At 39.2% G+C, this 25,695-nt stretch overlaps 2 protein-coding genes across 4 annotated transcripts in view; both read right to left on the reverse strand.

Annotated features, from left to right (window-relative positions):
* Positions 1-1,234: 1,234 nt before the first annotated feature.
* Positions 1,235-20,615, reverse strand: cdr2l (cerebellar degeneration-related protein 2-like). The gene is made up of 6 exons (XM_077211613.1): positions 20,406-20,615; positions 20,060-20,178; positions 9,153-9,265; positions 6,762-6,910; positions 5,513-5,677; positions 1,235-2,539 (listed from the first exon to the last, which is right to left on the reverse strand). The coding sequence occupies exons 2-6, from the start codon at positions 20,136-20,138 to the stop codon at positions 1,630-1,632; spliced, it is 1,416 nt and encodes a 471-aa protein (XP_077067728.1). The 5' UTR covers positions 20,139-20,178; positions 20,406-20,615; the 3' UTR covers positions 1,235-1,629.
* A 2,100-nt stretch (positions 20,616-22,715) lies between these two features.
* The window catches only part of recql5 (RecQ helicase-like 5), a 32,811-nt gene continuing 29,831 nt past the window's right edge, over positions 22,716-25,695 (reverse strand). For 2 of the 3 annotated variants that reach the window (XR_013196714.1, XM_077211609.1), the window contains 5 exons: positions 25,632-25,695; positions 24,044-24,086; positions 23,354-23,590; positions 23,196-23,268; positions 22,716-23,110 (listed from right to left, as the gene is read on the reverse strand). The exon at positions 25,632-25,695 is cut by the window's right edge and continues 481 nt beyond it. Coding sequence is in view for 2 of the 3 variants with exons in the window: in XM_077211609.1 (XP_077067724.1) it covers positions 23,010-23,110; positions 23,196-23,268; positions 23,354-23,590; positions 24,044-24,086; positions 25,632-25,695 (518 nt within the window). In the remaining variant the exon portion in view is untranslated. The remainder of the gene's footprint in view (positions 23,111-23,195; positions 23,269-23,353; positions 23,591-24,043; positions 24,087-25,631) is intronic. The other variant, XM_077211610.1, reaches the window with a different exon arrangement.

Below are 25,695 nucleotides of genomic sequence, written 5' to 3' on the forward strand. Positions count from 1 at the left end.
TAATTACCCCATGATTTACTTACCCTCAAGCCATCCTAGCTGTATACGACGTTCTTATATAATTAGGAGGATCTAATAATGAGTTATATAAATAAATACCATTGCTCTTCCAAGCTTTATAATGGTAGTGAATGGCAGTCCTGATTTTGAAGCCCAAAAAAGCACAGTGACATCCATCCATCCATCATAAAAGTAATCCATACGGCTCCAGGGGCTTAATAAAGTCCTTCTGAAGCAAAGCAATGGGTTTTTGTAAGAAAAAATATCAATATTTAAAACTTTATATACCAAAATGACTAACTTTCGGCAGACAGCCTATGCAAATCGAAATTTTTGGGTGAATTACTCCTTTAATATTTAAACTACCACTTACAATCCTCATTAAATTTAGAATCCTAAAAATAGGATTTGGCCAATTCATTCCGACTGACGTGGTTGCATGCGACTTTATTTCGACTGTACTACTAATCCGATAAGTGTACATGAAAATACAGCTACTGAGCACGGATGGATGCATTTGGCACGTGCACTACCTAGTAGACGTGTCGTCCATGCAGACACAAATTAGGATGCATGCAGACAAAAATAGTCAGGGCAGAATGCAGACAAGGAGTATACTTTAGGCTTTATTCTAAAGAGGAGACTGAATGACTAACAAGTGTCCACAGTTAATTTTGATTTTACTTTATTTTGAGGGATGGCGTTATTCAAAATGGTTAATTGACACCAGAAATTAGCGAACATAGAGAAAAATGAATGGAGACTTTGCAATAAGAATTTGTGTTCATCCAGAAGTACCAGTTGTTGTAGACTCTGAATATATAGTCATACTTATGGGTATCTCTAACTACTAAGCGCCTCAAAAAAATACTGAATGTAATCCAAGACTTGATGGAACTAACCTAAAACTTTTGTAAGTCCAGTGACTAGTGCTTCCTCATTGTAGCAATCTAATACCTTGTGGGCACCTTTAGTTCCTGGTGGACAGGTTCACCCAAACTCCCAGATGTTACAGAAAGCCAGCAAGATTAGAACTTGATTTTCTGCAATTGTTGGCCAGTTTTGTGAGAAATGTGCGTTGGATGGTCAGTATGTGGGCCAAAACTGTTGCATGTAAAATTTTTCACAGAACAAGGTTTTCCTTATAGACACAACCCTACCGCAGATTCATCCTGATCACTCACTCACTCATTCATCCATATGCTCAAGGTAATAAATGTATCAAACACCCTTCTAAAGCAAAGTGTGATTTAATATTGAACAAAAGTGGTTACACAACGCTGTGGTTATTCATAACATGTAATACATGCGAGAAAAGAAAAAGAAATAATCAGCAATGATCATCTTCAAGGTGAATATGGTTAACAGTTTAACCAATGATGAGTAATATGGTCTACACTAAAAGGCCAACCCGGCAAAAGCACATTAGACGACGAACATCCTGTTAACAGAAAAAAACACCATTTATCTTTTGATATGTGGCACCAAATGATTCAGGGATGGGTTGTATTAAACAGCCCTCTCTAAACATCTTTATGACTGTAGTTTCAAAAAAAAAGAAAAGAAAGATGTTACATGAACGACTGAGGAAACAAAATCAGTGGCACGAATCTTAAGAGCGAAAATTGGCTATTTTCCACCTTTCCTCCCTTTGGTGGAGTTTGTGTCACTTTTCCTCACTTTGGTGGAGTTAATGTCGCTCTTGGTCCTCTGCAAGCGGGAAAAGATCTCCTTGAAGAGGGCTTTGTACTCGGGAGTGTTTTGGCTCAGCCGCTTGTCCACAGCCTCCACTTGGCGGCTGATTCCCTCCAGGGCCTCAGGAGTCGAGGGCGTCTGTGGAGGAGTGGGCGGCCGCTGGGGTTCTGCGATCCGACACTCCTTCATGGACGGGTCCCGAGACACGGGTCGGGAGGTCTGCACCTCAGCGTGGCATAGACTCTCCTCGTGGCGCCGGCACTTCCCTAGCAGCTCCTCGTACTTCTCCAGGAGGGCGTGATACTGCTCATCCACCTCCCGTAGGATGGACATGCCCCTCTTCCGGACGCCGTTAGCATGAAGCGCGTAGCTGCCTTTGCGTCTCCCTGAGGCATCGAGCGCAGAGATGGCGTCTAGAGCCGTGTCGCTGCAACTCTTCCGGACGGGCGCCGCATCCCCGTTCTGAGTTCCGGCCATGACGGCATCATCCGGCGTGTCCGTCTCGGGGGCGCAGTTGAGCAGCGTTTGCTCCAGGCCCTCGTCTCCGCTTAGCAGGCAGGCTCGGGACTTGCGGAGCTGCTGCATCTCCTGTAACTCCGCCTCCAGTTCATACACGCGACGCTGGCAGTTCTCCGCTCCCGTGAGACGCTGCTCCAAGCGCTCAAACTCCTGTAGCACCGCGCCACATTCCCGCTCGGCCGCCTCACGCCGACCGCGCTCGGCCGCCACGGCTGCGCGCAAAGACGACACCATCACGCGCATATGCTCCTTCTCTTCGTCAGCGGGCGGACATTCCTCTAGGTCACCGCTGCCCGGGTAGGACACCATGAAACTATCCTCGTACCTGCAAAAGAAACACCAACCCATAGGCACAGGGACCACATCGTGATGGATCCAAAGAACAGAAAACTCAGGTTTTAGAGACGACAATAATGCTGATAACACATTTTTAAAGTCACAATGTAATGAAAGCATCACATTTTCTTGCATATAGTGACGTATAGAGTCCCCAACTTCAGGACCAAGTCGATACTGAAATTTTTAAACTTGAGCGCTGTTGAGCGGAATCGTAAACACCTCTGGTTGGCCACTGTGTTCACGCACTCATCGGATTTGTTTGTGATTGGCTACGAAAAACAACGCACAGGAGCTTTTGAAAGGGTTTTAAAAAACGGGAGTGGGAGCGTTTGAAAGCACAAGCGGGCGTCTATCAGAGCCAGCGGACCGAACCGCTGATAGACGCCTGTTACACGATCCCGTGTGTATCTGTGCAAGCACTCGCTGAAGCATTGATGTATATTTACAACATGTTTTTGATGTGCTGATCATGGTAGCCAATCACAGACATATTTCGATGAGCTTGTGAGTACAATGGGCAATCAGAGGTGTTTACTATTCCATTCAAAGTATCACATTTTAAAAATTTCAGTACCGACTTGATAAAGAAGTCAGTACTTTTTGACAACTCTAGTGACGTACATCCGGGAGTGTGAAGAAAAGTAAGGTATGATTGGTCGATGTTGAGATGTGGGCTGCGTACTAAATCACATACTGTATAGTAGGTACTATATTTGGTTTAAAACTTGCTTTCACGAACATGATTACGTACTATATAATATGAATGTGTGTAGTATGAATACAATTTGGATGTACACAGGGATTAAAATTCTCCGTCGCTACGACGGATTTCCGTTAATTGCAGCGAGTCTATGGCAGATTTCCGACAATTGCAGGGTTCCTGTCTGTCCTTAATGTTCCTTAATGTCCTAAATTCACTTTTCATAATTTTAAGGCCGTAAATAGGCTTTCATTTCTCAAGCAGTGTGATAAATGTTTAATTTTAGTTTAAATAGGTCTTAAATTAAGGAAAGACTACGTGTATTCGCCCTGCTGAGGGGGATGTGATAAAGCGAATGCACGTTCCTCTCTCCACTCTAGGCATTTTGTAATCACTTCGCTTACGGTCCAGTCCGGGTTTTCAATTCCCGCTCACGGAAAAACTGCTCCGTGTTCACTCAATTAATCTTTTTGGATCAGTGCATGTCAGGCTACAGCTGGTTTGCTGCGGTCCGAATCCGAGCGCGTTTGTTCCCGGCGTCCCCCGCAGCGTTGGTCTGGTTTCACACTCAACTTGATTCTATCGAACCCTGGTGCGTTTGCGTGCATATTACATCATCGCAAACGTGAACGGCGCATGATAGAAAACAGAAGGCAGGTCAATATTGGCCGTTTCTCAATACCATTTACAGAAACTTCGGACTTGCCAAGTTCGACTCAGGAGAACAAACTCCCGAGGACGAGAGGACGCGAGTCCGGTTATTCTGCAGAACGGAACCGCGGCATTCTTGATCGCGTCACTCAGCACGCTATGGCTACTCCAGTTATCTCTTTATGTATATTTTAGACAACAATAAACCGAAATTTTAAAAGCCCTGCTTATTTTTGTTTTCATTTCAAAAATATGAAAAATTATTAATCGTTAAAACTGACATTTAACAGAGACAGGGTTGTATCGTTTTATTTTATTATGCATGTACACAAACAGTAAAGAGAATGCATAGTAAAATATATATAAAGAATATTTTATATATTTTAGAATATATAACATTACACAACCCTGTCTCTTTTTGTTAAATGTCAGTTTTAATGATAAATGTCAGTTTTAATGATCAATAATTTCCAGTATAAAAGTATAAGTAGCCTAATAGGTAGACTATAAGAAGCGAGACAATGAGAAATTAAGCAAACAATTCAGTCAAACATAAGTCAGCTCTCTAATAGGCTACAAAGTTAAAGTTAAATAGCCTAAATATATAAAGTTATGAAACTTCACTTTGCCCTCAGCCAAAACAATTTGCCATGGAACAAACTATATTAATATAATTTAGCATTGTTTGGTCTTATAAGATAAATAAAAACATGCACTGAAAAGTTATGTAGATGGTTAATTATTTGTCGAGCTAATTAAATTTTTTTCATAGATTAAAATAGCTTTTAAAATACGCAAACTGGCAATATTAAAGCGGTTTAAAACATCTCCCCTTAAAACGCGATTGGTCTCGACTATTTAAATAAAGTTAAAGGAAAACGACTTGGCCTGAAAAAAATTTCAGTCAGAAGATTTTTTTTTCCTTTAATCTCTGTGTACAGCATCCAAGTTATCTTCCATAAAAGTCTGTCATTTTTCACCAGAGGACAGAGTTATGATATTTTTATTAAAAATGATGAGGTAAAAAAAAATGCATGGATTTGTTCGCAATAAGAAAATTATCAGGGTTCCCTAGGATTTTTAAAAGCCGTTTAGTTGAGACTGCACTCGTAAACCTCAATTTCTAGACATATATTTTTAGAGCTGATTTTAACTGAAAAAATGTGTCTAATTGTCCAATTCTCTAAAACTGTGGGAACCTTATATATATTTTACTTTAAATGTAAAACTAAAGAAAGCCCCAAATTATTCGAAAGATCAACTGTCATTGAATTATGAAAATGTTTCAAAACCTTTTTTTGGAGTTTGTTTCTACTTACAGATTGTAGAATTGGCTAAACATCTTTCCAAAAAACGTTATGTTGTTATAGAACCGTATGATCCAATGAAAGCACTGTTTTTCTGCCCCGCACAGCCTCGTTTTCATTCCCATCACAAAGTAAACATGGCGCTACCCTGACCAAGGTCTATTTCATTCTGTTCTTCTCTGTCTTGGAAATGACTGTTAATCCATGGTGAAATACTGTTTTCTGTGTCATTTTCCCCTGTGGACACATTTTTTAATGACACGACATGTAACCGGTGTAGATGTAATCAATCGGGACGTACCTGGGAGCGGTGCAGAGCTCTTTGAGGCAGGGAAAAGAGTGCACTGTCTTTCTCCTCTCTTTCTTTTCTCTGTGAACCCTGAGCTCTTCCAAAGTGCGCAATTCCTCCACGCGAGCCGTTAGCGTGTCGACCTGCCCCTGCAGCATTTCCATAGTACTTGTCAATCTGTATGAATATGTTTGCATATGATCACTCAATATATGAGACAGCCAGACAACATAAACCATATCAGATAAGTAATTTTCTCTGGTATTGTCAGATAATACAGAAATGTAGCCTGGAGATGTCACAATATCAATACAGTAATCCTGATTTGATGGAAGGCAAACAATGGTAAGCGGGAACTAGTCAGATAATGAATCTGAAGGTTTAACTTATGAATATTCATTGATTGAGGCTCAGGAAGGTTACAATGCAATATCAGCATGACCAAATTAATATTTATGGGCTGAGCCTTTGCCAGATTAAAGGCCTGTTCATACCAAAGGCTATAACTGTAAAAATATAGTTTTAAATTTAAGTTGAAATGTAAAAGAATAGTTAAGTGTGTATATATAGAATATGGTTACATATGTTACAGTGTAATAATGCATTTACCTACAGAGTGATAATAATTGACTACATGTACTTGCTATAGAGATTGTGGTTTGGTTTGGGGTTGCATGTAATTATGCATAATTTATAGTTATACCTAGAGTATGTAAAAGTCCACACCACAATTGTATTTACACATGGTTCCCAAACGGCAACATAGTGTCGGCCCAGATCCGGCCCGCATCTGGGACACGTTGATTCACATGTACCAGATCTGGGCCGACACTATGATGCTGTTTGGGTTCGAATCACTTTCACAAAGATTTTTTTCCAGCTGATGAACATTAATAAACATTGACAGCCAATCCGAATCCATCCTGCTTTGAAGAGCTTGAGCATTTAAAGCAGCAGATGATAAAACTGCGGCACGTGCTCAGAATAAACTGGGCTGCGTTTCCCAAAACATTGTAAGACTAAGTTGATCGGTGGCAATTGTTCAACGAACATCTTAGGCTTACGATGCTTTTAGGAAACGCGGCCAAACATTGATGTGGACGCTAATATAGTTATCGTTCTTTGTGTGAACGGGCCTTTAGACTCATAATGTCAGGAATATATCCGATTCAGTTGAGATTTTCGGTACCGAAGTACCAGTACTTGTGTCGCCCCGGTGTGTAGTGCATTTCCCATGATGCTCTGATAAGGTATGGCTCACCTGTCAATCTTCTGCTGAGAAGTTTTGCTTTCCAGCACCAGTTTCTCATTGGTTATCTCCAGCTCTCGGGCCGTCACATCCAACTGCTCGTACACTTTAGCGTGCTGCTCGTTCATCTCGCGTAACATCTCCATCTGCTTGGTCAAGTACTGACACAAAGAGACACATGCAGAGTATATGATATCATTGTAAACAGGGCCATTAGTGAATGCGCTTTTTATTTGAACATTGAGCTTTCTACAGAGCGTTGTGACTTATAGCACGAGAGTATCGAGACGTTTTAAAAACCTTTAGGGTTGACAAGTTTCAGTGAATCGATTCAATATGCTGATATTATGTACACCAAATTTGAAACAGTTCATAAAATGTTCCTCCTCTCTTCATATGATGGACCCAATGTGCACAACTACAGTAAAAATGGCACCTGTGTTCAAGCTATTATAAAATGGCGTATTCTTGTGGAAAGTTTGGTAATCTCTTGTGAAATGTGTTTTTGTGTTAAATATCGCTCTGAACTTTCCTTCACTAAGCTTAAGACCATAAACCCCTTACATTTCTCTTTTTTTTCCCCGTGCTTGGATTCATACGGCTGCAGCCCAAACAGTCTCAGCATCACACGTCTGAGATATCTAAATGTTGTGCAATCCATACAGAATGAGGCCAGTATCCGAATATATCTGAGAAACAGCAGATTATGTTCTCAAATATGTGACGGAGTCTTTGTTCAGTGGATCTGGCACACGTACGGGCGACTCCCACCGCATGTGCTCTCATCTACAAACACGCTTCATTAGCATCGTGCTGATATTTAATTGGCTCATCGACGGGAAATCTGGAAAACATGATTCTTCGCTGAGACATGCACCATTCAGAATGCAATGAGAATCCTTTTAAATTCAATTCATTTCCTCAACGTTTTTAATAATATGAATTCAATGTGAAAAATTAACACAGCATATGGGATATGTCCACAAACTGTAGATGATATTAAAAATCAAAGTTTGAAATGCCATATGTAATTGTTTGTTGTTTGATTGTTTAATGCATATACACAGTATTTCATTATATTCCATAAATTAACTTCATATATTCTAAAAATCCAAATTTGATGTTAAAAATCAATTCAGCCAATTTTATTTAATGACGTTTTTTGGAAAACAAAATGACTACGTTTACATGTGCGATTATAGTGAGATTCAGGCAATACTGCGATTAAACTTTACCTCATGTAAACACAATACTTATGTCAAATTAATGGGATTGAGCTCATAATCGCAGTAATATATGTGGTGTACGCCGATTATAAAGGCAATGTAAACTCTTTAATCGCATCTATTTCACTCTGACCAGAGTGTGCATGTGCTTGAGACGGACACGGGTGACATTGACATGCGCAGATTCGTAACCATAGCATTTTTGGGGTGCTAAACTATTAAACTATAAATATTAAACAATATTAACTATATTGGATAAATACTAATATATAGATGTTGTAGTGTTGTTGCAGTGATTGTTTTCTACGTTGTACTGAACTATTTTTCATTGCTCATGACAGTATATTGATGGCTGAAAACATTGAAAATGAAGATATTTTAGGCGCGTCACTGAATAAAAACACAATATGTCCATGGAAATGTGTTTTGTATTTGACTGAAGCCTTCGACACACCTAGAAGAATGGCAGTAAAAATAAACACAATTCTTAGTGAATAATCAGAAAGATGAAAATTCTGTTCTGAATAGAGTTCTGCTCGTGTCAGCAGCGAATAAGTCCTTACTCTGATTATTGAAATTAATAATCACATCATTAGTGCACATGTAAACATGGTCAATGTGATAGACATTATGTGATGGTTTAGGGTGCTTTCACACTTAGTTTGATAGGCTAGTCCGAACCATAATTTGATGCAATCCGGATTGTTCCCGCATTATTTTATTTGGGTCCGAACAGCGATACGCATGCATCATCAAAGTAGCAGCTGTTTACCCATAATGCTCTGTAATGACAATGCAGGAGAAGGCGGAAAAATGCATAGCGTCGCTCGCCTCACTTGTATATTTTGATTTTTGAACCTTTGATTGTGTTTCCAAAGCGTCAGCGCATCTGTCGCGAATACACTGCAAATATTCAATCTAAAAGACGAGAAAGCGAGCAGAAATGAGATCATGATTCCTCAGGTACGGTTCGAAAAGCAGCGTTTACATCATCCAAAGTCTGACGTCAATCGAACCCGAGGTGCGCTCCAAAAGGAATAATATAGAGTACTGGCTATTAACTGTTTAACAGTATTGAACTTAGTTTAGAGAAACATGTCTAATTGTGAAATACAGTACTGTCATGAGCATAATTCTGTGCGCGTCATGTATTGACAGATGCGGGGCTGGTCCGTACCTCGATCTCCTGCACCTGCTCTTCATTGTTGATGTACATCTGCTGCAGCGAGTCCTCCAGCTCTTTATTGCGCTCCAGGAGGGTTTTACCCAGCTCGGCTGCCAAGTGCAGATCTGAGACAAAAACACAGCACAATATCAGGGGATCTGCGAGGACGTCTTTTGTTTCTTTCTTTTTCCTCCATTAGGCAACACATTGTGCACTGCAGGTGTGTTTTAGCTTTAGGAAAAACATATTCTGGTTAATACAGTTGTCCATTCATTTCTATAGCGCAATTAAAGAGAACCCACCAATTTTTTAACTTTAAATAAAGGAGGAATTTAAAAAGGCAGCTAAAAGAAGATAACTGTGAGAACAGGCAATTGAGCGACACAACGAGATTTGTGTGAAATCATACTGTTGGGGTCAGTAAATTATTATTTTTTTATAAATGAATACTTATTCAGCAAGGATGCAGACTTTTACATGGCTACCAAAATATTTCTATTTCAAATCAATGCTGATCTTTTGATCACAGTTTCCACAAAAATATGAAGCAGCAAAACAGTTTTCAACATTCATAATAATCAGAAATGTTTCCTGATCATCAACTCATCATATTAGAATGATTTCCGTAGGATCATGTGACTCTGAAGACTGGATCACAGGAATAAATTACATCTTAATATATATTACAATATAAATCAGCTCTTTTAAAATGAAAACAATATTTCACAATATTACTGTATTTCTGATCACACGACAGACTTAGCAAATCTGAGCAACCCCAACATTTTAAACAGTAGTGTACATCTGAACATGTATATTTTATTACAATATTTCACAATATTACTGTATTTCTGATCACACGACAGACTTAGCAAATCTGAGCAACCCCAACATTTTAAACAGTAGTGTACATCTGAACATGTATATTTTATTACAATATTTCACAATATTACTGTATTTCTGATCACACGACAGACTTAGCAAATCTGAGCAACCCCAACATTTTAAACAGTAGTGTACATCTGAACATGTATATTTTATTACAGGTCAAATAAAGATAATGGTAAATTCAGTCTGATGCGACTGAATTAAAGCAAAATCCATTAATTGAGTGAATCTGTAACAGATAAAATACAGAATTACGCTGATAATATAACATCAGAGGAAAAAGCCCCTGACAAACTTGAAATGATTGACTGGTTCTGCTGTAATGTTCTGACATTTACTACTTTAAGTAAGTCTGTAAATGAGGTAAATGTGAGATTCACTGAATTGTGCAGTTCTTTCACAACATCGCATGGCCTCTCATACCTCAGTGCTTGAATAAAACTGTTGTGTGTGTACCGATGGTTTATTTTTATTGTCAAGTAGCTCTACCTCATTCAAGCAGAGTGTGTTTCTCTGGAATTAGTGGCGTAGGTGTGTTAAAACCTGAGAAAGGAGCGAAACGAGGGCAGAGAAAATCCTGCGGTTTAATTCCGCCTAAAGGAGGTGATTTTTTTTTAATCCTTTGTGTTTTCTGATGAACATGAGCCAGAGTGACGTCAGCCAAGATATGACTGAAGAAATCAAAGATGAGGAGAAAGAGAGGAAGCACGTGTAATAAAGGCCAGTACAGTCGAACAATTCTGAAATAATTTGGCCTTCTGTCACTATTTTGAAACAGTAGAAAGATAAGAATAGGATAGAGAATAAGAAATGAATGGGAGAAGACCAGAATCTTCAATGAATGGTTTACTTATAGTTGCACGTTTAACTAGGATGAAACATACATTTAAACATCAAATGTCACCAAACGTTTCTGAAACCTTGACAACAGTAGCTATCTTTCCATCCGCCTATTTTTTATGCAAATTTTGGGTTATTACATTACCAAAAAAATAACGCTAGATGGAAAAGCAAGGATGCATATAAATTCAAAAAATGCGCATAAAAAGCTAAAGCGCTCAATTGAGGCAGATCATTTTGTGCATAAATTATGATGTTAACTAGCCTGACATCGTCATACTCAGATTCTAGTCAGAGTGTGAGTCTGATACTGCTCCGTTGGGCTGTGATTATGGGGCTTGTGCCAACCCAACCAGGAAATAAAAGGCCTCTGCACCAGAGAATGTCTAATAATGGGAGAATTGGCACTGTCTGGTTACTTCCGGTTTCTGGATGGGCTGCAGTAACACGTCTCTGTCCATGCGGGGATGCTCGCAGGCGAGTGCAGAATGAATGGGAGTCTATGGGGTTCACCCCCAGAATTCCACTTTTCTCAGGATGTAATTTTTTGTCAAGTAATTTGAAAGTTGCATTCAAAAGGGGGGCCAAGATAATAAACTCAGCCGAAAATTGCATTTTTAAGTTCACTTATCTGTTCTAAAAATCCTTTCAAATATGTGATCACGTCACATAATAGCAGAATGCTAGCGTGTTCCGGCCAACAACGACCTAACCTGTAAGAAATCGAAAGGACATAAGTACTCGTTCATTCAACTTTTGGTCTATAATCTATATTGAACTTGCAGAATCAACAATAAAATCTACGTTGATTCAACGACAAGCAGGAGAAAGGGATACATTTAGCCGTCTAGCTCCATAGACTCCCATTCATTCTGCACTCGCCCGCAATCACCTCCAGTGGAATTCTAATGGAACTGCAACCAAAATGATATACAACGGGGCTAATAGGAAGTGCCAAGACTCTCCATAGACGGACTCTGTCTGCACTCAATTGGATAGACCTAGAACCAATCAGAGCAACGAAATAAGTGACGTATGTTGAGCGATATATTAAAGTTGATAGATTCAACTCTTTCCGAATCCCGTAGGAACGACGGCAAAAACATCTTTCCCATCGACAAACGCCTTGACCGCAGTTCTCTGTTCCTCTTTTAAAATTAATGCGCTGTCAATATCTTCTATAACGCACGCGATAGCGGAATATACACAACTCATTTCTTCAGCGGCAGCCATGAATTTAACCCAATCGCTCTGATGATGTGGATGGTTATGTTACCGTTGCTGATCTGTCGATCATCGTATAAAGCCCGCCCTGACAATTTGATTGATCCGAACAATTTTTTGTTCGGGCATAATAGCTCCTCAACGGATCGAGTCCAGACCGAACCTCCCGGCCTAAAAATATTGTGGGCGAGGTTCGGGCTGGCATCCAGGCTAGATGTTAACACATTTTCTGAATAAATCCCTCAGTGCGCAACAAAAACTCACATGACTTTTTCCTCAACAGGGGATGTGATAGGATAACTGGACTAACCAGCGGACCAATCACATCACAGCATCTCAAATGTTGGTTTGTTCATTCTGAAATGCTTGAGATTTTCTGAAATCTAGTTCCCTCTCAGAATGGTCTCACACGACTGCGTTCTCAAACATCCGAACGCAAGTCCTTTATGATGGAGGAATAAAGAGCCACAGTTTCTTCCCTGATTACAGCAACTTCCATTTTTAATACAAAAATTTCGAAGCAATATACCAGGAACTGACGATTTTGTTCTCTTGAACACATCGGATGGAAACGCTGCTTTATTCCCAAATGTTTATGCGATATTCCAATTTTGTTAAATGCGCAAGTTTGGATGGAAAGAGTTAATTTTTGTATGTATATAGCCAGGCTGTTGTCCTTCTGATTCTTTGTTTTTGTCTCCTATTCCTTGTTTTTCCTCCACAGCCGTATCTCCATAGAGAGCGCAGTGTGACGTGACACTAAACCCCCCATTCAGAGACTCAAAAACAGTCCTCCAGTCTCCTCAGATGGCGTTTTAATACCCAGCAGACACTGGGAACATGCTAACGGAGACAGCATCACACACAGGGGAGGAAGTGACATCGTGGGAGGTGCTTAAGTATTGAGATCTGAATCATTGACCTCCATTACACTGATTTGAAAGCAGAGATTTATCATGAGATGAAACGATGCCAGCGACGCGGCAAACATGCTATAGTGAGGAAACACAGGGCACCACACGCATAAATCATACAAGAGTGTTTGGGGGCCGCGGTGTTACACACTTTCCTCCTGTGTCTGCGTGTGGAAACTGATCCCATGTGAGTAGAGACAGAAACGCAGATGAACACACATACTGTAAGCGGGTATCAAAACTATCCGTTTACATTTCATGTTCGGATCCATTGCTCTAGTGGTTTTCTTGCAGCACATTATAGGGATGCACCGATATAAACCAGCTTTGGCTAAGAATTATTTTGTTATGGCTGAAATCTGATCTATCCTGTTTTACTATTGTCAATTAAAACGTTCTCTATAAACGTCTAGAATTCCTCGAAGTGAAATCTGACACGAAATTGATTATGAACAGAGAAAATAAATTAACCGATGTTTGTTTAGTGCTTTTGTAACTTCACTGTTTTAATTAAGGCCCCAATATACTCGCGGCGAAGATCTTTTCAATCTTCGTTTAGGGGTAAAAAGTAGTTGGAAATACCTTTGAAGTGATATACTGTTAGCGAACATCCAGGCGCCATCCATGCTGCTGAGAGCAACGTTTAGATATGGAAATATGTGCTGAACGCTTTCCTCTCAATAATAAAATAAACACACAACAAAAATAGCGGTAAGAAAAAAGTTGTTAAGAAAGCATCTGATCATTGCAATATACAAATGTTTGCAACAGCTCTGCAATTCGGCATGCCAGTCAAGTAATGTCACGTTTATATATATATGTGTGTGTGTTCGTGTTTTCCACGCCAAAGAAGGCGGAGCCTCAGAGCCACACCCACCTATCATGTCATCGTCACAGAACCAATGGTAGAAACTATAGTTTCCGGAAAGTTTGATTTGGCAAGCCTTTCGAACTCCTGAAACAAACAACTTTTTGGCCTGATTTTGTTCAAAATAACATCACATCAGTTCGTTCTTTGATTTTGCTTGAAGTATCCACCTTATTTTTAACATAAGAGCAGCGCCCCCATTTGTAAGTTGAATGTGCAAGGCTTCCAGTGTCATTCACTTCCAGTTACTTTTAGCTGTACAAAAAAAGCTTGCTATGTGCTCGAAATTTCAAATTTCAAATTTCAAACCCTTTATTTTAAGGGTATTATCATAATCATAAACACACTGGTTTGTAGTACAACTAGTTTTACCATTTACTGCAGCTCGTTATTCTTCTATCTACCTATAGCGGCTAATGAATCTGATGTCTCGCACATTACGGTAAATTTTCCGGTGCTATGACGCAACTCACTGCTGAACTCCCATAGTACAATGAATCGTTGGAGAAATGGACTACTAGTTTGCCAGAACCGTAGTAAGTCTGTCAAACAACCACATTGATTCAACAAAGGGAAGAATTCCTGATATTATCCTTAACATTTTATTGATATGGTTAAAATTGTGCATCCTTACTACATTACTTGTATCACATCACTACTTGGATAAGGTTGTTGTTGCATAACAGCAGAATATGATATTCTGTACAATCAGACATTTTTAGTAACAGCCTTGAAACAAGGTCAGCGGTGATCTCGGAGGAACCACATACTAATTAAGGATTTTTCTTAATTAACATTCTCAATGAGGATGTGTTTCTCTGAAGAGCCTTTCCAAGCTAACATGCACGTCACACACACGCCATGCCTCACTCGCCCGAGGACATACTGTATATAGGCCTCATGTGCACGGAGGATTTCTGCACGTGTGGTTTCAGATCAACACACGACAAGACAGCAAACCAACAACAAGTGTAAAGACCTTTACAACTACTGCTCAAGCTGAATCTTTACATTCTCCACCAGAACAGATGTTTAACCAGATTTACTACTCACTTTATCTTGAGTAGTGCTTGCCACTAAAAGTCATAATCCAGTCATAAAAATGTAATTTACTGCATAACATGAAATGTCATTGGATTTAGCAAAATATGGAAAGATAAATCCAAAGTAGTGTCGTACACTTAACCACTTTGTGATGAGGACTAGTGTAAAGTGCAAAAGACTGCTATTGAAATATGAAGGCTTCATTTTTTTTGCACATCTCTGTGTGAATGAATAGCGCAGGTTCAAACACATGGTGTTTTCAGCATCTGCCGTCTCATTACATATGGATGTGAACACATGAACTTCATCTCTAGAGCTTCACCAGCATTTCAACTTCATTTCTGATAAAACTATGGTCAAATAGAAACAGAAACGCAAATGTCTCCACGACAACCCCGCCAAAATAAAGGTTTGGTTTAGGGATGTCAAAAGTACCGGTTCTTCGGTACCAAGTCGATACTGACATTTAAAAAATGTTAATTTTAATAAAAAGTTCTGATCTATTATTCTCTCTTACTGTTACTGTTATATTGTTCAATGGCATTACAAAGTGAAACTATTGCAGGTGTTTTTCATTTGCGGATATTTCAATTTAAAAAAATCTTTCCGTTTGTATCATTTTTAGGGACATTATTTTGTAGCCTGAGGTGTCCGATTTTTTTTAAGGTTTACAGGGAGCGTGACCAAAAAAGTTTGAGAACCACTGGTCTAAGCGCTCTGTGAAGAGCATCAAAGGTTTCTATTTACAATGTGTTTTTGCAGAGTTGAGCTTTGTAGCCAATCACAGACATGTTTGTTGAGCCAATAAGAGGCATTTCTGTTAGTCAGAATCTGCTAGATAGAGGGCTGCAGTGATGATGTATTTGTGTAGGCCAAACCGGAAGTTTAACATCATCCTGGTTCCCACGACAAAAACACAACTGGATTTTTCCATTGGCTTTAGGATTATTGCAGAAAATAAGGGACTGGTGTCACAGACTTAGATTAAGCCAGGATTAGGCCTTAGTTCAATTAGGGCATTTAAGTAGCTTTTATAATCATAACCTAGAAAAACAAAACATTACTAGTGTGAATATTGAGACATGTATTTTTGTCTGGGACTAGGCTTAACCCATGTCTGTGAAACCGGTCTGTGACAAACAGAAACTTATGATTCTTACATGCTTTGTTCATCCTGATAATCTTCACAAATTAACAATTTTTATGATTTTTTTTTTTTTTTTTTACAATTGGCAAAGTCAAAAGAAAAAAACTATATAGACTCCTTATACTCCCTATGCGATTCCTTTTGCTCTCTCCAAGTGTCCCTTTTTGGAAAGACGTATATTTACCTTAAAAAAAAAAACATGCAGAAAAAACAGTTTTGGGAAAATCATCCTTCAATCTGAAAGCTTTCTTTGCTGCGTATAGCAAATGATGATAAAATGCATGCGTTAAGATAAATCATGCATGCTAAACTTCAATGCAAATAATCGCACTCGTTTTGTAACCGCGATTAATTGTCTACTGACAGCCCTATTCAAAATAGATCTGTGCATTAAGTCTTGGAGTGTAAATTACCCGCCACTTGATCTGTTACCTGTAATGTGTTGCTTTGATTTTCAGTTGATCTTTTTAATCCAATGCTTACTTAACGTAACAATAAGGCTTTTAATGTGTCATCTACTCATAATTATTAACAGCATTGATTTAATTTATTTAATAGTTTCTATTTTCAAATAGTACAATTAAAAAAAATATTAAAATAAAACAATTACTATAGCTTTTGCTATGGTGCCGAAACGTGAAATTTTACTGGTATTGTTACAGACTGCTGAAATGTTGATACCATGACAACACTAGTTTGGTTTAAAGTACAAAATATGACAGGAATATATTGGCATAGTTCAGAAGGATGTACTTCTTAAAAGTATTAATAATTATTAGGGATGCACTGATGTGTTGCCCAATAATCAGTATTGGACGATTTTTTAAAAACAATCACTTCAAAACAGCGATGACCACAGTAGTCATACAGAAGTGTCAATCAAAAGGGAGCAAAAATATGCATTGGACATCGTGCTGTGAGTGAAGAGAATGTCTCGTGTGGAATTACTTTCCATTGGCTGACGATGACAACAGAATTACAATTTTTTTAAGCTCTGCAATGCTAGAACTTCACAATTTCTGAAAAAAAAAAAAATCATATTGCACTATTGTTAAAACTTCATTAAATTATTAATTGGATAAAGTTTCATCAATTATGATTATATATTTTTTTCATTGTTAAAATATAAAACCATTAGCACATTTGCAGCACAAATATGAAGGATGAGTTACGAGCCAAAGTTTAGTTATGACTAGAGGTTTGTTCAAATCCCTTAAGAATGAGCGACAACCATGTTTGCCTTATTAAATATCACTGTTTTAGGAATACATTTACATGACGAAGATATACTTAAAATGGGAGAAGTTTTTCCTTTGAATTTTTCACAGACGACACCATTCACGCGGATCCGCGAAAACGACTAAAAACGCTGTATTCGGCTGCCAGGCCAGTAGATGGCGATGAAACACTATAGACTGAACACGTAATACGCATGTGCAAGACGCCGCCGTTTTCCCGAGATTCGCGTTTTTTTGTCGTTTACACAAAGACCGTTTTCAAAAACTTGTACACAAATGGCCAAAACGCATAAAAAGTTTACATTTTGAGTTGAAAACGGTGTCGTGTAAACAGCCCCTCATTGTCCAGCTCATTACACATACTTATGTGTTATGTAACCAAATGGAAGTAAATAAGAGACTAAAACATGAGATAATGCATAATTGAAAAGATATTTGATCTGCCATAAAAGCTGATTATCTCCATGTACTGTGTGCTTAGTGCTGTTTGCATCTGAAGCGCCTCTTGGCTGAGTGATGTGGTCTTTCACACTCGTTCTGCCCAGCTGTATCGTCCCCTTCAGAAGAGACAGCGCTGCCAGGAGTCCTAACCAGATCATCCCAGCCTTAATGCCGCTCAAGTCACATACTGAACTCTTTCGTCCAGGGTGAATCCGCACTGAAGTCCTGTGGTTTTGGTTCAGCCGGGGAAATCACACTTTAGGGTGAAGTGATATCAAATCGTGGCCCTGAAACCACAAACTTATACAGTAAATACACTTCAAAACCAACGTGCCACTATGGTATTCATCAAAACGACACTAACTGAGCGAGGGGGATATTTCACTCTTTTCAGATCTGAGCGGGCACTAACGCCATTTCGTCTGGTGATGGATTGCTTTGAGATCCTGAAACGGATCAATATGGAGTCTCTGTGAAAGAGATTGTGTGTAAGGCCCACCATTAGCACAAAGTGCATGAATAAATACTTAGCTAATTTGATTGTGAAAAAATATGCCTCTAAACATGGTATCATTAGAAGTCTTCCTGTAGCTGGCGGTGCATTTCTGAACCATGTCTAAACATACAAATCAAGCTTTTTGCGATAATGGTGGAAGTGAGCCAATGCGGTTGGATTAGAAGATACACAACTGGACTGTTCCCAACGGATCTCGTCAGCCAAAGGAGCGTTGTTCCTGATTCCATTTCAATCCCACTTCCTCAAATAGTCCGAATTCTTCATTTGCCTTCCTGCACATTCCCACTGCACAGCTACAGTCAAACCCAAATGCATTCAGACAACTTGAACATTTCTCACATTTTCACAGTTTATTCGCTATAGTTTAGAAAATGGTAATACATTATGACAAGAGTTGTCAAATCAGTTGATATTTCACTGGTTTTGGCCCTCCTTCTGGCTGTCTCACCAATGAACCATGTTGAATATCTGTCAGCTGTTAAATTTAACTACACAATTAGATAATACCAATTTAGGTCAAACAATTACCAAGCAATGCTTCATTTTGTTCAGTCTGTGCTGTAAAAAGGTCACATTAGCAATTAAAGAAAAACATGCTCAGGTCAAAGAATCTCAATAATTTTTGGTCCCAAATTTTTATACATTTACCGTAGTCCACTGTATGAAGGATTTTTAGGTATAATGTGTCTCAGTTTACTTTACTTTGCCATCCTTGCTTACATAAATGAACTATAGTGTCCTGCACCCACTATTAAAAACACATAAAAAATGATATCTGGTGTCTGAATAATCTTTGGTTTGACTGTAGACACGTGTATCAGATCTAATTTAAGCGTTCAGTTACTGGCTCATCATCAACTCTAGAGTACAGGGTAACAAAGTGTCCTGAAATACATAAAGATCGGTCACAGGCTGCTCTACAGCTCAGCGTTTTCAGTGGGATTCAATCCAGAGGGCAGAGAGAGAGAGAGGGCAATGATGACGTCGTCCTAAACCAAGAGAGACACGAAGAGACAGGTGCGTTTGTGCCGTCCATCCAGGTTTCCTCTCATTCAAACACAGCATGATGATATTGAAATAACTGGACTGGAAAAAAAGTCAGAAAACTCAAGATTGGAAAATAATCCAATCTGACACGTGTAACAGCTGTTACATTGTACAGTCCAGAAAACTAATGGCTCCCATTTGACCAAGCTGAGTTCCCATTACTCTTCCAGTTGTTCCTGTTGACTGGATAGGAAGGAGCTTTAGCATTTTTTTTTTATTGAGAACTCATAACTACTAGCTGATGAAAACAAGTCATTAAATAACATTTATACTTATCCAAAGCGACTTACAAATTTGGAATACAACAAGCGATTTATTAAATGTGGATGGATGCATCATCCATTATCCAAAGCTGTTGGTGGTAGATTGTGAAGGTTTAAGAAAAGCAAACGTCAGCTGATTTATGATGCATCTCTGCTTACTACAATGACAATAACACATTAAAGCTTTGACTCTGCACACACACACACACACACGGTTAGTGATGAGGAGATTAAACCAGACTGAGCTAATGCTGAGCATCTGGACTGACACAGACCCAAAGGAAGACGTCATCCATGTACACTCATCACAGATGGTCTCTAACCTTCAACCTTTAATGTATTTCCAAATATGACACGACTCTATAAAGACAGAGGAAACCATTGTTTCTACACACAACGAGCACTTTCTTTGTCCGCGGTTTGTCATTCTCTCACACACACCCGTCTTTGTTGTCAAACTGATGCGGTTTGTGGCGTTTAATTCTCACCTTGCTCCAGGTCTCTCTGGTCGTACCAGGGCTCGTCCTCTTCCGTGACAAACTCGTCCATTCTGCCGGCTCGGAGCATCAGTTTGTCGCTGTAAACGGAGGCTCAAAGATGCGGAGATCTATCAAAGCGACACAAATGCATGAGATTGCAACATCTGACTTGTCAAGGCGTTGATGCAGTACATTTACAATTGCATTAAACAAACACAGACTTTCCTAGATGCCCATATTGTGCGTTAAAACACACTTTAACCAGCTATTTTTACGCTGAATAAAAGTGTTTTTCGAGCAGCATCCGCGATGGAGAGATCCGCTCAACGCAACAATGACAGCGCGCGCTACTTACTGCGAACAAACACGCGCTCCGTTCGCGTCAAATGTTTCCAGCATGCCAGGAGAAAATTTCCTACGAATTAAAGGAAATGTCACGGTGTTGCCATTTAGTCCTGTCACGTTCAATCCCTCCCACTGCCGTGCTAAGCGCGGATATCTCTCCTCATCCGAGTTCCTAACAACATCCCGTTGGTTTCGCCCGAGAGATGATGAAGTACCCGAAATCCTAGTATTGGGAAGGTCAAGCTCTTTATATTCATGAGCCAGGTCTTCACTATTGGTCGGCTGCAGGGCCACGTCAACAGTCTCTATTAATATTCAACAGTCCATATTAATATTCACAAAACAGGCGTCAGCCATTGGAAGGGGTTTCAAGCAACGGGCGAGTCTGTCAAAAATGGCCTAGTCATGTCCTCCAAAATATGAGGAAAATTATATTTTCTATTTATTTTTCAAATTTTGATGTCAAAATGAAATGTTACCAGTGTCTGTTTAGACGTTAGTCATCTCATTTTTTTAAAGACTGGCCGTAACTTTTTAAAGTCAGTTAATTACATAAAAAGGTAGATTGGTCTAATTTGAAAAGTAATTTTGCAAGTTCTAATTTTGGAAAAGACTGATCACCTCTCGTCTAAGTGGGAGTTGGCGAAACTAGTTCTCAAACTAGACACAATCCAAATTTATACAAATGGCTGCAGATCATTTTTTGTCAATGTTGATCCAATTAGACTAACGTTAAAACATCTTCAAGTTCTATTTATTATGCACAAGCAAATAAATCCTTGCCACTGAGAAATGAACTGACACATCACCACAGTTTATTAATATTCATGACTTACCGCACAAATCCTTCGTCATAGTAGGAATCATAATGTTCTCCTCTTCCACTGAGAGAAACTGGCAAACACAATAATCCGTTTGTCCAGGAATCTGAGGGCTGTTTTCACTCTGAAGAGGGATAATTCAGCAGTGACTGTGGGCTCACTCGAGCGTTAAACACGTTTATTTCGAGCAGGTTTCCCGCAGAGAGGAAGACAATGACTGTAATTTTAGAAGTGCCGAATAATAGCACGAAGGCAGATTTAATGAAAAGGGACTTATTTCCTTATTTGCAGCAATAAAACTGGAGACAAATGTGAGATGAGAGATCTAGGCGACCCATAATGCACCATAAATGTGACAGCTATAGCAGAACAGTATCCTAACCCCTATTCCCCCTATCCTATTCCCATTCATTTTCTCTATTAAGTCATTGATTTTCAGTAACAAACACTTCAAGACAGATCTCTGAGGTTAAGCATGAACTTCACCTTTGCAAAAGTGTTTAAAAAGCCGAATTCCCAGTGAAGAACTACAATACCCATAATCCTGAAGTGAGATCCACCAATCAGAAAACTCTGTTACTAGACTGCATTAGTGCCCGCCCACTTTCACAGTGGAGTTGATTCCGTATTTTTTTCCCATAGAGATGTTTTTATAATTCTTCAATAAAGCATTATAAGCCATGAACCAAACCAACCGTCTGAAATGTAAATCACATCACAACCTATTCGAATCGAATAAGTAGTTGAAAATCAGACAAAAAGACTTGGTCCTTGTTCAAAACGGTGCAAGAGGGTGTACGTAATGGATTTAATGAGGGAAATAACTACAATCGCGAAGCATTGCGAATGGAATAACAATCGAATTTCAGAGTGATGTAAACTATCAAACTATTTATTTAAAGTTGCTGATTATATCTATAAATCAATATATTTTAAGTTTATTGCAAACTGCATTTATATACAAACGTTTAAGTATTTTGACAGAGTGGAAGCGCCTTGCAGGCTCTTCTGGTACGATTTGCTCACCGCAACTCTGATTGGTGGAATTTTCCGAACGGCATCATGGGAAATATAGTTTTTCACCATTAATTCAGCTGTTAAACAATTATTTAAAAAAAAGCATGTTGAAATAATGGGAACAAATGGTTTCAACGAAAGCATAAACCATCAATTAACAACCTTGGAGCTCGCAGTAGAGCTGTCTTTAAAGGTTTAGCGTTAAAGTTAGCGTTAAAATCAACATGGAGAAAATGTGATGGTAATTCCCAATGCTAATGAGCAGTTCATGCACTCATAAAAGATGACATAATGACATAAATATACACTATATAATACTATATAATATACAAATGTAGGAATCTTTTGAAATCCTTGTGGAGAAAATAAATGAGAAAAATATATATGCAACCGAGGCTACTGAAAAAACGGATGTATACCGCTCTATTGAAGACAAACAAACCTCCCAATTATGCCATAAATTATTCAGCCTGAAGTACTTCTCCATTTTCCATTTGTGCACTTTTAATGGAGTTTTCAGTACAGTTCACACTACTTTGAGTGTATTATAAGCAACTAATGCTACATTACAGTTATTGCGGTCTGTTGCTTGTTCAGATTTCCAACATAAAAAAAAGCATTTTTCATCAGTTCATATTCATGTGCAATGTATGCGTAGGCCCTCACGATACACCTGAGATATAGAGCAGCAGCTGCTAAACATGCGGCATCTCGGACATGAAAGGGATCGGAGGATCTCCAGAGGTTTGGATGAAGGGATATTAAGACGGATATGGCTATCTGTCTTTGACTTTCAAGTGTCTCCAGTCTGCCTCGCTCTCACAGCGCTGAATCCTGCTGAAGAAACCCCTGATGAGGCTCTTAGCTTCCGTCTTCACTGTGTGGAGAAATCATAAATCATAAAGCGCTAATTCAGCACTTGAAAAATGTTGGATTTTTACGAGGTTAAGGATAGGTCTCACCTTGGCCACGATTTGCAGTTTTTCCCTCAGTGAGAAGATGGGAGAGGAAACGTGCAAAGGATTTGAACAAATCCTGTCGGGGGAAAAGGTGCAAAATTGAAACTTTCATTCTAATATCTTAATTTTGACATGTTTTACATTTGAATGGAAATGATCACCTTGGTTGCGAATTTGCCCTTTTTGTAGAATGGATCCAGGCATCGGACCACCATATCAGCGGCCTCCTTCAGTGTCACAGGCTTTTGTGAAATCGCAGCCGCGTCTCCGTTCATTGTGCCAAACTGCGTCTCCTGCACCACCGGGTCAAAGGTCACTCTCTTGCTGTCCATCACGTGGTTGCGTTTCGCAGGAGGAGATGCCGCTCTCTCCTCAAGTGACTGAGGAAAAGAAACGGACTATACTGACATGACAATCAGCTCTCAATAAAGCTTGTTAAACGTTATACTTTTTTTTAATCATAGATTTTTTCCCTAAGGTCAATGTTTCTCATAATATTACGGAAGCCCTGAACCGCAACGTAAAAAATAAATAAAAAAAATTCTAAAATGAAGAGAATTTAGTCGTAGCATTTCGAGAATAAAGTCGAAATGTTGAGGATAAAGTCGAAATATTTCGAGATTAAAGTCAAAACATTACGACAATAAAGTCGTAATATTTTGAGAATGGTCAAAAAAAAGTTTTATGTTGTTTATAGTTACTATTCTGTGTCTACATGTTACTACATTAGTACATTTGTTACTATTCCAGACAAATGGGGGGGGGATTTCCGGATTTTCTTTTTTTTACGTTGCGGTTCAGGGCTTCCGTATAATACGATTCCTTTGATGAAGAATAAATTGTGATATTACTTGTTTTGGTGATTTTTGTTGGCCGTCAGACTTCAGATTCCCTCTGTTTGGACAGAGAAACAGCGGTTCAGAACACATTGAGGACATTTAAGGCATTCCTCCATGATGACTGAGGGTGTGTTCACACTTGTAGCTCAGTTCTCTTGGATCGCTTGATCCGGACCACAAAAAAACTAAAAAACTGATACATTTGGTTCTGGTTCGCTAAGCATTCATCGTTTTTAGCACCGACCCTTAAGATGCAAAACAAAAATGACTTTTATGACTGAGGCCTTGTCCACACTAATGCGCTTTCATTCGAAAACGCATCTTTTTCCCTTCTTTTTGGCCACACTGAGATGGCGTTTTTAGCAAAAAAACAAGGCTTTCTGAAAACGCTTTCCTATGTGGATACATTTAAAAACGCAGTTTTCACGTTGTTGTGTGGACTGTGAAAATGGGGGGATTTGAAAACGATGACGCAAGTTTAGTCATGTGATGCATATTGAACCCATAGATATTCATGTTTATAAAACGGTTCGTTCCAGTCCTTGATTATGATTGATCAATAGCTGTGTTTTATTCACGATAAACTCGCAAACACACTTCACTAAACGGTTATATGTATCGCTACACAACACCCCTAGCAACCTCATATGTTCTAAATATTGTTCACTGAAGCTTATAGAGTATTGTGAGAGATGGCCAAACAATGTAACTACTGTTGCTATTTTTTGCCTTTAATATTTGTATTGTGTGGTAACCGTTTTATAAAAGCAATAAAGTACAAGGCTAGTGCTGTATCGTGAATAAGTCAAGGCTGAAGGGCGTTGTTAGGCACGACGTGAAGAGGAGTTAAAAGGACAAATTGTGCCTGTTATGTGCTATTCACTTTCACACAGTTGCTAAAATATGTTACTTTGCACACTCTTCATATCACAGTCCTGCAAAGATGACAGAAAACTCACTCACATTTGCTGTCCTGCTGAAACATGAGAGGAGTCGCGTTTTAGACCAAATATATAATGGTGACTGAGTGCGACCTGGACGCATCAGTGAATGCTGAGATATTTGGCTTAATAAAATGATCCTGCCAGAAGAATTGTGTGATAACTTTATGTCTGTCTTCTGTATCATCTCAGTGAACTTTTATGAGGGTTTACGCATGCACGGTAGGGTAAATTTAGCGCTTTCTAACGTTTGAGTGTGGATGGGAAACTTTCGGAAACCGCTAGTGTGGACGGAGAGCGTTTTGAAATGAAAACTCTACCTGGATTAATGTAGACATAGCCTGATTTTGCCAAACTGAACTTCAGGAACATCTAAAACAATGGCTAAACCGCTCGTTGTGTATGTGCACATTCAGTATGATAGTTATTTTACCAGCTGAGAACTTGTGAAGAGCTTCGTTTAGACCCATCTTTTCTGTGGTCTCGGTCCGCTTGTTTGGTGCGCGCCTGGGTTCAGATGGCAGCGTTCACAGTTATTCAAATGAACCGCATTAACAGAGCTATCGCACCAGGGTTCGTTTTAATCCAACCAAACCTGCCAAGTGTGAACACACCCTAGATATGAAACAGCTCTGAGAGAGTGTCTTCTCCCATCATACCGCTGAAGCTCTGAATGTGCAGTGAGCTCAGTGTCCATGAGCGTCTCATGCTCTTCTGCAGAGG

Source organism: Siphateles boraxobius, unplaced genomic scaffold (assembly GCF_051911475.1).
Source record: "Siphateles boraxobius isolate OS27281-9 unplaced genomic scaffold, OSU_SipBor_1 66, whole genome shotgun sequence".
NCBI classification, from domain to species: Eukaryota; Metazoa; Chordata; class Actinopteri; order Cypriniformes; family Leuciscidae; genus Siphateles; species Siphateles boraxobius.